The following is a 13,644-nucleotide window of genomic DNA, read 5'->3' as shown; positions in this document are numbered from 1 at the left end:
TACATTTTTAATCCTTAGCACTGACCTGAATAAAATGACATCAGTGGTCTTTGACTACTTTGATATATCTCACCTTTCACTGACAGTGTTATCGAAGACTACTGATGCCATTTATTTGGGTCAGTGCTAAAGCATTTCTATCCATGATATATAAAAGGATATATACAGATAGAGAGGAAATATTAGAGAATATGTATACAGGCATACCTCTGTTTTTTTTGCTTCACTTTATTTCATTTTGCAGATATTGTAGTTTTTACAAATTGAAGCTTTTTGGCAACCCTGTGTCAAACAAGTCCCTTGGTGCCATTTTTCCAACAGCATGTGCTCACTTGGCGTCCCTTTGTTACATTTTGGTAATTCTCACAATATGTCAAACTTTATTATTATTATGTCTATTATGGTGATCTGTGATCAGTGATCTTTGGTATCACTATTAATATTATATTTGTTTTGGAGCACCATGAACCATGCCCATAGAAGATGGTGAACGTAATCGATAACGTTGTGTGTGTTCTGACTGTTCCACTGACCAGCTATTTCCCTGTCTCTCTACCTCTCCTTGGGCTTCCCTATTCTCTGAGGCACAACAATATTTAAATTAGGCCATTTAATAAGCCTACAATGGCCTCTAAGTGTTCAAGTGAAAAGAAGAGTCACATCTCTCTGACTTTAAATCAAAAGCTAGAAGTGATTCTGAGGAGGGCATGTCAAAAGCCAAGATAGGCCAAAAGCTAAGCCTCTTGCACCAGTCAGCCAATTTGTGAATGCAAAAGAAAAGTTCTTCAAGTAAATTAAAAGTGCTACTCCAGTGAGCACATGAATGACAAGAAAGCAAAACAGTCTTGCTGCTGATATGAAGAAAGTTTTAGTGGTCTGGATAGAAGATGAAATGAGCCACAGCTTTTCCTTAAGCCAAAGCTTAATCTAAGACAAAGCCCTAACTCTCCCCAATTCTATTAAGGCTGACAGAGGTGAGGAAACTTCAGAAGAAAAGCTTGAAGCTAGCAGAGGTTGGGTCATGAGGTTTAAGGGGAGAAGCTATCTCTATGATATAAAAGCACAAAGTGAAACAGCAAGTGCTGATGTAGAAGTGGCAGTAAGTTATCCAGAAAATCTAGCTAAGATAATTGATGGAGGTGGCTACACTAAACAATGGATTTTCAATGTAAATGAAACAGCCTTCTATTGGAAGAAGATGCCATCTATTATAAGATTTTCATAGCTAGAGAGAAGTCAATGTCTGGCTTCAGTGCTTCAGAGGACAGGCTAACTCTTTTTGTTAGGGCCTAATGCAGCTGGTGACTTTAAGTTGAAGCCAATGTTTATTGACCATTCTGAAAATCCTAGTGTCCTTAAGAGTTATGCTAAATATATTCTGCTTGTGCTCTCTAAATGGAAAAACAAAGCCTGTATGACAGCCAATTTGTTTATATTATGGTTTATTGAACATTTTAAGCCCACTGTTGAAACTTACTGCTCAGGGAAAAAAAAGATTCCTTTCAAAATATTACTGCTCATTGACAACACACCCTGGTCACCCAAAAACGCTGATGGAAATGTACAAGGAGATTAACGTTGTTTTCATGCCTACTAACACAACATCCATTCTGTAGCCCATGGATCAAGAAGTAATTTTGACTTTCAAGTTTTGTTACTATATTTAAGAAATACATTTTGTAGGGCTACAGCTACCATAGGTAGTAATTCCTCTGATGGATCTGGGCAAAGTAAATTGAAAATTTACTTTGAAGCTTTTCAAATTTATTCCATTTGAAAATTGAAAATCCTTTCTACAGTTCACCATTGTAGATGCCATTAAGAACATTTGTGATTCATGAGAGAAGATCAAAATATCAACATTAATAGGAGTTTGGAAGAAGTTGATTCCAACCCTCATGGATGACTCTGAAGGATTCAAGATTTTAGTGGAGGCAGTCACTGCAGATGTGGTGGAAATAGCAAGAAAACTTAGTTAGAAGTGGAGCCTGAAGATATGACTAAATTGCTGCACTTTCATGATAAAAGTTGACCACATAAGAAGTCACTTCTTATGGATGAGCAAAGAAGGTGGTTTCTTGAGACAGAATCTACTCTTGGTGAAGGTGCTATGAACATTTTTGAAATGACAACAAAGGATTTAGAATAGTCCATAAACTTTGTTGATATAGCATCAACAGGGTTTGAGAGGATTAAGTCCAATTTTGAAAGAAGTTCTAGTGTGGGTAAAATGCTATCAAAACAGCATCACATGCTACAGAGAAATCTTTTGTAAAAGGAAGAGTCGATCAGTACAGCATACTTCATTGTTGTCTTATTTTAAAAGATCACCATAGCCACCCCAACCTTCAGCAACCATGACCCCGTTCAGCAGCTCCACCAGCAAAAGATTATGACTCACTGAAAGGTCAGATGATCATTAGCATTTTTGAGCAATAAATATTTTATATTAAAGTATATACATTATTTTCTTAGAAATAATCCTATTGTACTCTTAAGAAATTAGTGCATTGTATAAACATAACTTTTATATGCACAGGGAAACAAAAAAATTTGTGTGACTCTCTTAATGCAATATTTGCTTTCTTGCAGTGGTCTGGAACTGAACCTGCAATATCTTTGAGATATGCCTGTGTGTATATCCTTTATATATTCTGTATATATCCTATTAAATTATACACACAGAGAGAGAGGCAGAGACCAAGACAGAGAAGAGAGAAATATGTAAATTCAGTGTTGAAAGCATCCATGAGAAAAGAGTTTTCTGGTCAATGATTCTAAAATTCTTTCTAAAAGTTAGATCTTTCAGGGAGCTAAGTTATGTTTCCTATATTCTTTAGATTCCCAGAATTCTTGTTGTTCAAATAAATTGGTCACATCACTGTTTCATGTAGCAAACATCTAATGATATATTTTTCATTCGTTGGTTAAAGTGTTTCAGAACAACTTGATGGAGTTGAGAATGATGATGAACATGACTCTGACTTGAACAAGTCAGACAGGTAAGTCAGTTCGAAGTGTGGAAGTAGGGAGCCTTTGATGGATCTCTTTGGGAAAAAAGGGTTTGTGATAAGGCAAGAAGGAAAAAGGAAAACTATGGAAAGATATGAAAATGTATGGGAGGGAGAGCACACAATATTTACTCCAATTAAATTGGCAGACAAATAACTATGTTGAAAAGAATTCCATCTATTCAGAAGTAAATGTTCTTCTAGCTTGACAGTGTGAAAAATATCCATAGAAGAGAGTAATTTTATTAAGATTTCTTTCTTAACAGAGGAATGCAGAATGCTACTTACCCTTAAATAGTGGTCCTTTCTCATTTTTCCTGGATACCATCCAATTCCTGGTTTTGTAGATTTTGCTGTGAACACATGGGACTGATAGGAAAGGTGAACATGTTTTGCTAACTGATGGCCTCTCCATGCTCACTGGGATTTTATTAACTTTGATTTGTTTATGAGTAATCTCACTTGGAATACTTCCTATTGCATTGGTCTGAAGGCATTTTACTACGTACTCACTGTAATAAAACAATACATTCTTAAAATTGTGGCTAAACTGCAGAAACATTCAGGAGGTTTTTCTTCTGCCTCTCTCCTGTCCAGTTATACAACCATTCACCAGCTTTGTCAACATTGGAGAGAGAGTACTGCCAAAGAGGAAATTTATTGGCCACTGTTGCAATTTGTTGGTGTCTAAACAAGGATTACATGAGAAACAAAGGGGGCAACTAATGAATACAAACAGTTCTTCAAATTTCCCTGAATTTCCATTTTCTAGAACTTTTTTCGTCATGGACCATCAATGAATAGTTCATTCTGCTACTTAATTAAATTGTATATCTGAATATTAGCTGTACATTTCTGTAATGGAGCTGCCCAGGGACAGGACAAAATTTAGACAGATTGAGAAAAGGAAGCATTTCTTTCCTCTTTCCTCACTCCAAACAAAATAAAGTGGGGTTTTTTGGTTTGTTTTGTTTTTAAATAACAAAAGCTCATTGTATAGATATAGGAGGGATTTGCAGTAGACCCTGTGAGAAATGCTGGTGTTTCAGACCCAGAGGATGAACTTAGAATTGAAGCAAAAGCTGGAACTAATGTTTGGCTTTGGCATCTAATATTCACTTGACACTCAGCAAATCAATTTTAAACCTCTTTAAACTTTAGATTATTCAAATGTAAACTGGTAATAATGCTATCTATGATATCTATTTACTGCGTGTTATAAAAATTAACAATAAAAGTAAAATAACATATATAAGTAAGGTGCTTTGAAAATTTAGTGTTCCATTCCAAAGTTTAGTGTTCTATTCACATATATTCTAAATAGGAAAGTAAAAAAACTCATGAAACAGAAAGGTGAAAATTTTAGTTATTAGTAAAAAGCATTTTTAAATACACTTCTGAAGAATTTTCTTTTAAAATTGTATTTAAAAAGGCCTTTGTGTTTTGGTTAAATTCATAATGTATATTGCAGGAAATCTGTGATTAATTTTATTTTTACTTCTTTTTTGCAGAGGGAAGATTAAGAAAATTGTGCATTCAATTCTATCATCCGTTGTATTTAGGTATGTATGACTCTAGAAAAGAACATATATTAAATAAATATGACATTTAATATCAATATTTTTAATGAGAAAGGATCTGAAAAAATAAAGTAAAAAGCATTTCCACTGTCAGTATGTTGCCAATGGCCCATGTGCCCTATTTAATGTAATCTAGTGTGTCTTGGAATTTTGTTTTAAGCAAGACATTAAGACTTGCAAAGAAATGGCATTTGCCTAAGACTAACAGTCACATATTTATATGTTGTTTTCCTCCTGTAAAAGTAAAAATAATGAAGCATGCATGTTAAAATTCCATAAGTAAAGTGTTTTATTAAATACCTTATACACATGGAATTACTCCTTAATTCTGGAAACATTTTACTTAGGCCTCTCCTGTGCATGAGAGTAGGATTTCTTACTATGTAAAGATTTACATAGTATAATTGCTTCCTTTTGAATTAATAATATTTTAATGTCAATTACAATTATAAAAAAAGTACTTTGAAGACAAATTAATTCCTCTTCATAGATTATGCAAATAGTGTAATCAATTTATGAGGAATGTGTTTAGACTATGTGAGAGAAAGGCTCAGGAGGTACTTTAGAGTTCAATAATGTAAATATTATGGCATTGAATTCCTTCTCATGTGCCCATACACTGTGCTAGAAGCACCCATGAATGTGTAGTCACGTACTTGTTGAAAATGTCACTGTTAAAAAATCTTACTAGTAAAAGTGGTTTTTTAAGGGCTTATGATAGTCATGCTTTCGTTTGTTTCTTATTACTAAATTCTTAAGAATTATCTAGATTAATGAGGTTTTATTTATTATGAGAAATTGGTATAAACTCCTTCTGAAATTCTCAAATTTTAAGAGTTTACAGACACATGTAATTTTAATTCAAATTTCCTGTTCTATCTTGGAGTGTTAGTCTGATGTATCTACTATAAAAGAGCATGATAACATATTTTGAAGTGGTTTGGTGGGAATTTTATTTGCTAACAACTGCTTCTATTGGGTGAAAACTGAGTAATTTTTCTGAGATTCTAAGACAATGCAGTTTTTCCTGCCACTGGACAGTTTAATCCTAAATGATGACATTTTGGTCTCTGATCATTGGCCTAACTATAGTGTAACTATAGGAACAAAAACTTCTCTTATCTTTATTACCATTCTTTATTTCTTTATTTATCATAGAATTTTCATAGTCTTGCTGATTTTCCTGGATATATCGCTTGTCATAATAGACCTAGTTTTCACTGATAAAATTTATATTCCTTTGGGATATCGGCCAATTTCCCTAGTTATTGCTTCATTGTTTTTCCTGGATCTTCTTCTTCAAGTATATGTAGAAGGGTAAGTTTGATTATTTTTTAATGCATAAAGCTATCTTGTACTTTTATAAAAAGCATCTCAAAAATAATTAGCAGGTCAGCCCAACCAAATGTGTCCCTCTTTATCAAAGTAATTCTCCTCGAAGGCATGGTTCACAGAGAAACAGCAATCCAAACCCGTTTTTCATAGTTTGGGCTTTAATAGTGTAATTGTTGCAACTGGCACTCCAGTCTCCAACAATGTATTCTAGATGGTTCCTTCAATACAGAAAGCTTAAAAGGATTTCAAAAAGGGGCCAGGCTGCTGATGTGTCTACATGTATATTAATAAGAGGAATATGTATGTGAAGTAAAATATTAATACATTCATTAAGAGTTGAATCCTAGGTAACAGTTGATAGTATATTAAATACTACATAATGGATCACGAATAATCCCCTATCTCAGTTAAAATTAAAACTTTCCTTAAGGAGCAGAGGAGATCTGAGGCATGCTCATCCCATCCGCAAGACTTGAAAGTGAGGCAGCCATTGATTTCCTCTACTTGCTCACTTTCTGAGAAGGTGGGTGGGGTGAGCCAGACCTTGGGGCTAGACTGCTGTGGGAGTCAGGGACTAAGTTCTCCAGCCTCACTTCTTCCAGAGCATCTCAGAAGGCAGTTTGTCTCCTTTTCTGCTTACTTTCTGTCCTCATGCCATTGAGCTAAGGACAGTTGCCCACTGTCAGTTTACTCAGAGCCTGAAAGGGGATGCCCTAGATTTGGAAGCAGCATTTCCTAGAGGACTAGTGTCTATTTTGAAGCAGCCAGCGTTGGGAGGAAGGTGTGGTGAATAGAAGTCCACCTTTGCCCAGAGGAGGCCATATCAGCCCATCAGAATTCCAGTGTGGGTGCAAAGCCAGACCATGAGTTTGCAGGCCAACACAGTGGACCTTTTTCCTCTCATAAGCTCCCTGGAACACTTCCCATACCCCAGTTTCTCTAAGGCTCTGACATATTCAGCTTCCATTGTCCAGTAGTACTGCCCAACATCCCACTTTTCTTCTCCCATCTATGTGAAGGTAATGCTTGCCTCTTGCTCAATGGTTTGGTTATATCTCTTACTATACTTAAATTTCCATATGGATGCTTTTGTCATATGTGTATATATATATATATATATATATATCTCAAATGATGAATATAAGTTTACTGCTTGAAAACTTTCCATTAATGTTATATTATTTCTTTAGTCTAGAAAATACATTTTTAAATTATCCATTAAAGTAGAATTCTTAATACACATGAGTCAATTTGTGGTCTTAAAATATTTCTATCTTTTCTTAGAGGGGGATGCACTTATATTTTTTGTTTTATATTACAGGACACGGCATTATTTTTCTGATGTACTTAATATCTTAGATGCTATCATTATTGTGGTGATTCTGCTATTTGACATCATTTACATTTTTTATAACATTCAGTTTGTTGGAGATATTCCCAGGTATGAAACATATGACTTACCTCTCAAAATTTCTTTTTTTTGCATTTTCCATGGCTTGTATTCTATGTGATCTTTTTAACTTTGAATGTTCCGATTCTATACCATATAAACTGCTTAAAAATGAAATGTTTAGATGTATTTCCACATACTTTGAAACTAAATGATTGTGGTGTTTAAGGACCAGTGGAGGGTTTACACACTAATTATGATTATTTGAGTAGAGAAGAAGATGGAGTATACAAAGAAGAAACTCAGCACTTCACTTCTTGTACTAACTTTAACTTTTCTACATTTTGAAATTCCCACTAAATTCCCATTTGTGTTTCAATCACAAATTCCGTACACATGAGGTTCTATCTATGTGGGTGTTTTCCTATAGCCAAGAGAACATTGATTTGAGTATATACAAAATTTGAGTAATTCAATCTTGATTTTCTAAAAAAATAGCAAACAGAAAACCAGGAGGTGACATGGATAGCAATGTAGCAGTAGAGTTTTGCAGTATAGTTGTGGTAAAAATGAAGAAAGCCAAGGCCAGGTTAGACCTGTTAGGGATCAGGAAACTAAAAGGTGTATGGGGGACTGATGGCTCTCCTTTTTTCCCCTTCTTTTTTACTATGGCAATGAGGAAAATTGAAGGGAAAATGTATACTGGGATATAAATGTTCAGTGGCTCACTAAGTTAATTCATGAGTCAAATAGCCAGCTTCTTTCTGTACCCTAGATTCCCAGAACTACAATTCAGGCCCCAGCTAAGCATGTTAGGTAATAGGCTTTTGGAATTATTTGAAAATAACCTGAGCCAGTGTGGTGCTCTGACCAGCAACCTCAGCATTACTTGAAAGCTTACTAAAAATGTAAGAAAAAAAACACCTCAGGCTCCACCCTAGACCCACTGAATCAGTATCTCAGGGACCCAACAATCTAAAGTTTAACAAGATTTTTCAGATGACTCTTACTTATGCATGCTCAAGTTAGAGAAGCACTTACTCCAGTCCATCAGTTCTCTGCTATGGTGTTTCTGATGGTAGGAGAGACACCAGCTAGCACACTTGGGAAGTATGTCAATCTGCTGCCTGCCTGATATGCATTAGTAGCTGTAGCGAACCTGTCACCGATGGTCGTAACAAAGGTGAACAAGAGCCCTCAGTTTATTTTGATGGGGAAAAATTATAAATGCTGGTCTTAAATGACAAAAGTTCAATTCATAAATTCTAAGAGCCTATTGTATTACTATTTTTCTAGACCAGAATCTCTCAACTTCAGCATATTGACATTTTAGGCCAGATAATTCTTTGCTACAGGGGGTTGGGCAACAGGTCTATTCACTGTAGGTTGTTCAGCAGTATTCCTGGTCTCTATCCACCAGTTATGAGTAGCACCACCCCGCCCCCAAACACACAGACAACAATTGTGACAACCAAAAATGCCTCCAGCCATTGCCAAATAGCCCCTTGGTGGGTGGCAGAGGAAGGGGGGAGCACTGTCCCCCATTAACCACTGCTCTAGACTTAGTCCATACTGACGAAATCCTCCGTTTCTAAAGCTAAAATGGATCTTTTAAATTTATTGTTAGATTGGTAGTTTTATTGCGACTTCTACGACTTATAATTATGATAAGACTTTTTCATCTGGCTCGTCAAAAAAAACATCTTGAACAACTGACCAGAAGGATGGTAAGTAGGCAAAACATGTTTATGATTCAGAAAAATGTTCTGTGTTTTGTAACATATTGTCAAGGGTTGATGTCTATGCTGTATAATGTTCTTTATTTTTATGTTGATTTATATTTTACAAATTCATAATTATTTTAAACTCTCAGATTTCAGGAAACAAAAGGCGATACACACATGGAGGATTTGATCTGGATCTCACTTATGTTACTGGTTTGTGAAGCTTAACTGTTGATTTACTTATATTGGCTTCATATTTTTCTTGTAATTAAATTTTTATTTTGTTTTTGCCTTGTCTAAGCCATGTTCTTTCAAAGTATTCTTTATCCATGAAGACATATGCCACTGGGGAAGCGTGACATATTTGTAGTTTAACACTGGTAGTAGAAAATCTCCATGTCATCTCAAATCAGGGCTACCTGGTCACAGCACAGGAAGTTGAATGGATTTTTGGCTGATTTCTTTTGTGTTTGGTTTAGAATTTATTAAGTTCTGGTAGTCATCCTGAGTCCCAAGGATCCCAGAGAGACCTCTTCTCTTCCCAGAGCCCCAGAGAATGAGGTCACTGCTTTGCAGATCTCAGGTTCTCTGAGTCAGGAGGGCTGGGAAGCACCCTGGAAGTTCCCACCATCACTTGTGCCCAAAACCCTTGGATGTTCTTTGGTGTTTAAGATAAGAAATAAATTCCAACCACAGGAAGAGCTTCGTATTAATGCCAACACAATTATGTGGCATATGGCTAGAACCAATTGAATCTTGGAAACACCATACCAGTTTAATGATCATTATATTAGACAATTTAATATGTTATCTTGATTAACCTGAATGCATATTAACTGTTGTTTCTGTAAACTTCAATCTTAAAAGTTTTTTCTTTGAAAAAGGAGACTGATTTTATGTAAATTTAATTTTTACATATTGTTTTCCCTCTCATGACATTTGTAACAGTGATAATTTTGACTTTCAGACCGTATTATTGCTATGTCATTTCCGTCTTCCGGAAAGCAGTCTTTGTACAGGAATCCAATTACGGTAAGGGTATTTACCTAACAAATATTCATTTCTCAGAGAACACAGACTATGTAGTTATAAGTTTTATTTTTAGACAGAGTCTCGCTCTGTTGCCTAGGCTTGAGTGCAGTGACGTCATCATAGCTCACTGCAACCTCAAACTCCTGTGCTCAAGTGATCCTCCTGCCTCAGCCTCCCAAGTAGCTGAGACTATAGACACGTGCCACCATGCCTGGCCAGTTTTGTTAAAAATAATTTTTCTGTTGAGACTGGATCTTCCTATGTTATCCAGGCTGTTCTCAAACTCCTGGCCTCAAACAATCCTCCTGCTTTGGCCATAAGTTTAATATTGACCCAGAAAGGGTAATATTCTTTCAAAAACTTAATTCTTTCAGGTAAAAAATCATAATGGATTCCTACCAGTTAGCTTTTGCTATGTTACAAACCACCCCAAAACTTATTGGCTTGTAACAGTAACCATTTATTTAGCTCATGATACTATGATTTATGGGTTTGAGTTGGGCTAAACTGAATAGTTCTGATAATTAGAGGCAGGATTGGCCATCTCAACTGGAGTTACAGATGTATCTGTGGGCAGCTAGTAGGCCCATTTGAGGACCGGCTAGTCTAAAATGGCTTGGTTGCCCTCGACTGGTGGAGCCACTGCATGCTACACATACCCTAGCCTGCCATTGACTCCACCCTTTGATCAGTGAAGCTGCCACATGCCACACACACTTCTCAGGACTTGATGACTGGCCTGTCTGGTTCTCACTTTGCCAGTGTTGCCACCTCATGACTAGTGGAGCCATGACACTCAGCATGTGTCCCACCCACCCAGAGCATGAGAGCCAGACTACATGGTGTCCCCAATCCCCAGCAAAGCCACACCACTGGCTCTATGAATACCCGCAGTCTAGGACACTGAGATACTTGCAGAAACTGATAATGTTAATTACAGCTGAAGAAATCACATGGAGACTACACTAGTGCACCCACCCGGAACCAAAGCAAAAGCACCCTACCCAACTGATACTATAAGACAAAAAGGGAAGAAGTCTTTCTCTATGAAAGCTACTCCATGAAATTGGAAGAAGGAACTGTTCCACCAAATGTACAAAAATCAATGTAAGGACATAAGAAACATTACACCTCCAAAAAAACATAATTAAATAATTCCCCAGTAACAGATCCCAGATTAAAAAACTATAAATTGCCTGAGAAAGAATTCAAAATAATGACTTAAGGAAACCCAGTGAGATACAAGAGAATACAGATAGCTAATATAACAAAATTAGGAAAATAATTCATGATATGAATGAAAAATTCAACAAAGGTATAGATATCATTAAAAAAGAACCAAACAGAAATCTTAGCACTGAAGAATTCAAGGAATGAAATGAAAAATACAGTAAAGAGCTTCAACAACAGACTAGATAGACCAAGCAGAAGAAAGGATTTCTGAACTTGAAGACAAGTTTTTGAAATAACCCAATCAGACAAAAACAAAAAAGGATTAAAAAAAAAAAAAATGAAGAAAGCCCATGGGAATTACAGGACACAATTAGAAGACAAATATTTGCATTATGGGAATTTCAGAAGGAGAAGAAACTGAGAAAAAGGATAGAAAATCTCTTTAATAACATAATAGCTGAAAATATCCCAAGTCTTGGGAGAGATATCAACATCCAGATCCAGGATGCACAAAGGTTCCCAAATAGATCTAACCCCAAAAGGTCCTTTCTGAGGCACATAGTAGTCAAACTGTCAAAAGTAAAAGACTAAGACAGAATTCTAAACACAGAAAGAGAAAAGTGTCAAGTCACATATAAGGAAATCTCTATTGGACTAACAGTAGATTTCTCAGCAAAAACCTTGCAGGGCAGGAGAGAATGTGATGATACAGTCAAAGTGCTGGCAGGAAAAAAGTGCCAGCAAAACCATCAGTCAAAAATACTATACCCAGCAAAGCTATCCTCCAGAAATGAAGAAATAATGTCTTTCCCAGACAAGGAAAAACTGATGGAATTCATCACCACTAGACTGGCCTTACAAGCAATGTTTAAGAGTGTCCTACATCTGGAAACAAAAGAATGATTACCACCATGAAAACATGCAAAAGTATAAAACTCTCTGATAGAGCAGATATAGAAATGAGAAAAAGAAAGGAATCAAACTTTATCACTACAGAGACCCACCAAACTGCAAAAATAAAAAATAATAATGAAGAAAGGGACAAAGGATATACAAAGCAACCAGAAAACAGTTAACAAAATGACAGGACCAAGTCTTCACCTACCAACAATAACCCAAATGTAAACAAACTAAATTCCCAATTAAAAGACAGACTTGGCTGAATGGATTTTTTTTAAAAGACCCAACCATATGCTGCCTACAAGAAACTCACTTCATCTATAAAGACACACGTAGATGGAAAGTGAAGGGATGGAAAAAGATATTCTAGGCAAACAGAAACCAAAAGTAAGCAGGAATAGCCATACTTACATAAGATAAAATAGACTTTAAGTCAAAAACTGTAAAAAGGGACAAAGAAGGTCTTTATATAATACTAAGGGGATCAATTTAGCAATAAAATATAATAATCATAAATACATATTCACCCTACACTAGACCACTTAGACATATAAAGCAAATATTATTAGATGAAAAGGAGAGATAGATTCCAATAGTTGGGGCCCATAACACCCCACTCTCAGCATTGGACATATTATCTAGACAGACAATCAAGAAAGAAACATCAGATTTAATTGCATTATAGACCAAATGGACCTAACAGACATTTACAGAACATTTCATCCAACAGTTACAGAATACATCTTCTTGTCATCACATAGAACATTCTCCAGGATAGACCATGTGTTAGGCCACACAACAAGTCTCAACAATTTTTTAAAAATCAGAATCAAATCCATTATCTTTTCTGACTATAATGAAATAAAACTAAAAATAACAAGAGGAACTTTGGAAACTGTGCAAATATATAAAAATTAAACAATATGCTCCTGAATGACTAATGAATCAATGAAGAAATTAAGAAAGAAATGAAAAAATTTCTTGAAACAAATGAAAATAGAAGCACAACATACCAAAACCTATGGACATAGCAAAAGCTGTTCTAAGAGGGAAGTTTATAGCACTAAACACCTACATCAAAGAAGTAGAAAGATCAAATAAGCAACCTAACAATGCACCTTGAGGAACTAGAAAAGCGATAATAAACCAAACATAAAATAAATGAAGGGAAGAAATAGTAAAGATCAGAGCAAAAATAAGTGAAATTGAGATTAAAAAAATACAAAAGATCAACAAAATGAAAAGTTGTTTTTATAAAGATAAACAAAATTAACAAACCATTAGTTAGACTAACAAAGAAAAAAAGAAGACCCAAATGAATAAAATCAGAAATGAAAAAGGAGACATTACAACTGATAACACAGAAATACAAAGGATCACTAGAGACTATTATGAACAACTACAGGCCAACAAACTGGAAAACCTAGAGGAAATGGATAAATTCTTGGACACATATAACCTACCAAGATGGAACCAGGAAAAAACAGAAAATCTGAACA

The 13,644-nt window shown here is 35.5% G+C and overlaps 1 protein-coding gene across 1 annotated transcript in view; it reads left to right on the top strand.

Moving 5' to 3' along the window:
* TPTE2 (transmembrane phosphoinositide 3-phosphatase and tensin homolog 2) overlaps nt 1–13,644 on the top strand; it is an 86,665-nt gene that overhangs the window by 35,834 nt on the left and 37,187 nt on the right. The window contains exons 2-8 of the mRNA XM_069466962.1: nt 2,942–3,002; nt 4,523–4,573; nt 5,750–5,908; nt 7,248–7,367; nt 8,944–9,043; nt 9,190–9,253; nt 10,008–10,072. Coding sequence (XP_069323063.1) covers nt 2,942–3,002; nt 4,523–4,573; nt 5,750–5,908; nt 7,248–7,367; nt 8,944–9,043; nt 9,190–9,253; nt 10,008–10,072 — 620 coding nt within the window. The remainder of the gene's footprint in view (nt 1–2,941; nt 3,003–4,522; nt 4,574–5,749; nt 5,909–7,247; nt 7,368–8,943; nt 9,044–9,189; nt 9,254–10,007; nt 10,073–13,644) is intronic.

Source organism: Eulemur rufifrons, chromosome 4 (assembly GCF_041146395.1).
Source record: "Eulemur rufifrons isolate Redbay chromosome 4, OSU_ERuf_1, whole genome shotgun sequence".
NCBI lineage: Eukaryota > Metazoa > Chordata > Mammalia > Primates > Lemuridae > Eulemur > Eulemur rufifrons.
Note: the sequence above shows the minus strand (reverse complement) of the source record. Positions and strands in the feature narration are given on the sequence as shown.